General features: G+C 65.4%; 1 protein-coding gene across 1 annotated transcript in view; it reads left to right on the forward strand.

Annotated features, from left to right (window-relative positions):
* Positions 1–1752, forward strand: part of GUCA1A (guanylate cyclase activator 1A) — a 6085-nt gene that overhangs the window by 4137 nt on the left and 196 nt on the right. Inside the window, exons 2-4 of the mRNA XM_006776438.2 lie at positions 850–999; positions 1266–1359; positions 1602–1747. Of these exons, the coding sequence (XP_006776501.1) occupies positions 850–999; positions 1266–1359; positions 1602–1747 (390 nt within the window). The remainder of the gene's footprint in view (positions 1–849; positions 1000–1265; positions 1360–1601; positions 1748–1752) is intronic.

Below are 1752 nucleotides of genomic sequence, written 5' to 3' on the forward strand. Positions count from 1 at the left end.
CAGGTCCTGGGACCCAGCGCCCCCGCCCTCCCCGGGCGCAGCCTGCCTGGGAGATAGGCTTCCCTCGCCAGCCTCACTCGGTTTGGGGGGAGGTGGACAGAGAACATGGTAGGACTGGCAGGGCCGGCAGACGGTCAGCAGGTGAACACTCGGGGGACCCTAAAGAAATGTCCTGCAGGAATGTCTGTGCCACCCCCTCCCCCCATGGCCAACCTCTCCAAGAGCCGGTGAGGGCCGCGGCTCCCTCAGGAAGCCACCCAAGCCCCCCCTCCCCAACCCCCTGCCCTGGGCCCAGCAGAGTGGGTGCTGCTGTCCTGTGACCCCGCAACGCCCTCTCGGATGTGTTGCTGCGGACACACCTGACAGCAGGCGGTCCCTTTATAGCAGCGGTGATGACAGCTGGCATTCCCTGAGCGCTCACTCCGCGCCAGGCGGGGAGTGTCCGTACATGTACTCCTGGAACCCCACGACGATCCCACGGAGGCAGGTACCCTCAGGATTCTCACAGAAGGAAAAAGTGAGGTTTGAACCTTTGCCTCCACATCTACCTCCTGCCCTCACCGAGCTGGGAAAAGCTCACCCAGCCCCCACCCGCCCCTGGGAATTCATGTCTCTTCTCCGCCCCACAAGCCTCCGGAAGGGCTGGAGTCTGAGAAGCACAGGGAAGCAGCAGTGACAGCTACAACCCAAGTGCCACTCGCAGCCCAGCCGGGGGTAGCTTGTCAGAGTGGACCAAAGCCTCTGGGGCAGGCCGGGGGGCCCTGGGCAGCCAGGACAGATGGGGTGGGCACCAAGTGGGGGGGTCTCGGGAGGGGTGGGAGAGGGCTCAAGGCGGCCTCCCCCACCCAGGACGGCTACATCGACTTCATGGAGTACGTGGCGGCGCTCAGCCTGGTCCTCAAGGGGAAGGTGGAACAGAAGCTGCGCTGGTACTTCAAGCTCTACGACGTGGATGGCAACGGATGCATCGACCGCGACGAGCTGCTCACCATCATCCGGGTAACTCCAGGTGCAGAGGGCCGGCCTGGGGCTTAGAGGGGTTTGGGTCTTCAGTGGGCAGAGCCGTCATCCCTGCAGGGGACAGGATGGAAGGGAGGGCCCGGTGGCAGCTCTGACCCTCACGTTCCTTCCCGGCTCTGGGCCTCAGTTTCCTCCCAAGAGACTGACTATGCTCCTGAGTCCCAGCTCTGCCTCCACTCCCCACTGCAGCCCCCCCACCAGCGAGGCTGATCAGGGGGGGCCCTCTCACTTCTTCCTCCCCCCAGGCCATCCGAACCATTAACCCCTGCAGCGACTCGACCATGAGTGCGGAGGAGTTCACCGACACGGTGTTCTCCAGGATCGATGTCAACGGGGATGGTGAGGAGGCCGGGGCAGGGGTCCCCCGGGGAGGGGTCCCCAGGGTGTAGGGTCCCAGCCACAGACCCGGGTGTGAGGGATTCCTGGACCAGAACTTGCTCTCTGGCTCCTTTGCCTGCCCCCCTCACCGCTGCGTCCCCAGCAGTGGCCTTGTGCCCCTCGAAAGACTCCAGCTCTGGGCCCTGTGCAATGCTGCCCAGGAGACGACCCCTCCTCCCCGTGACTCCCTTTCTGGCCGCCAGGGGAGCTGTCCCTGGAGGAGTTCATGGAGGGCGTCCAGAAGGACCGGATGCTCCTGGACACGCTGACGCGGAGCCTGGACCTCACCAGCATTGTGCGCAGGCTCCAGAACGGGGAGCAGGACCAGGAGGGGGCCGGGGGCGGGGCGGCTGA

This window comes from Myotis davidii, unplaced genomic scaffold (assembly GCF_000327345.1).
Source record: "Myotis davidii unplaced genomic scaffold, ASM32734v1 scaffold167, whole genome shotgun sequence".
In the NCBI taxonomy this organism is placed as follows: Eukaryota; Metazoa; Chordata; class Mammalia; order Chiroptera; family Vespertilionidae; genus Myotis; species Myotis davidii.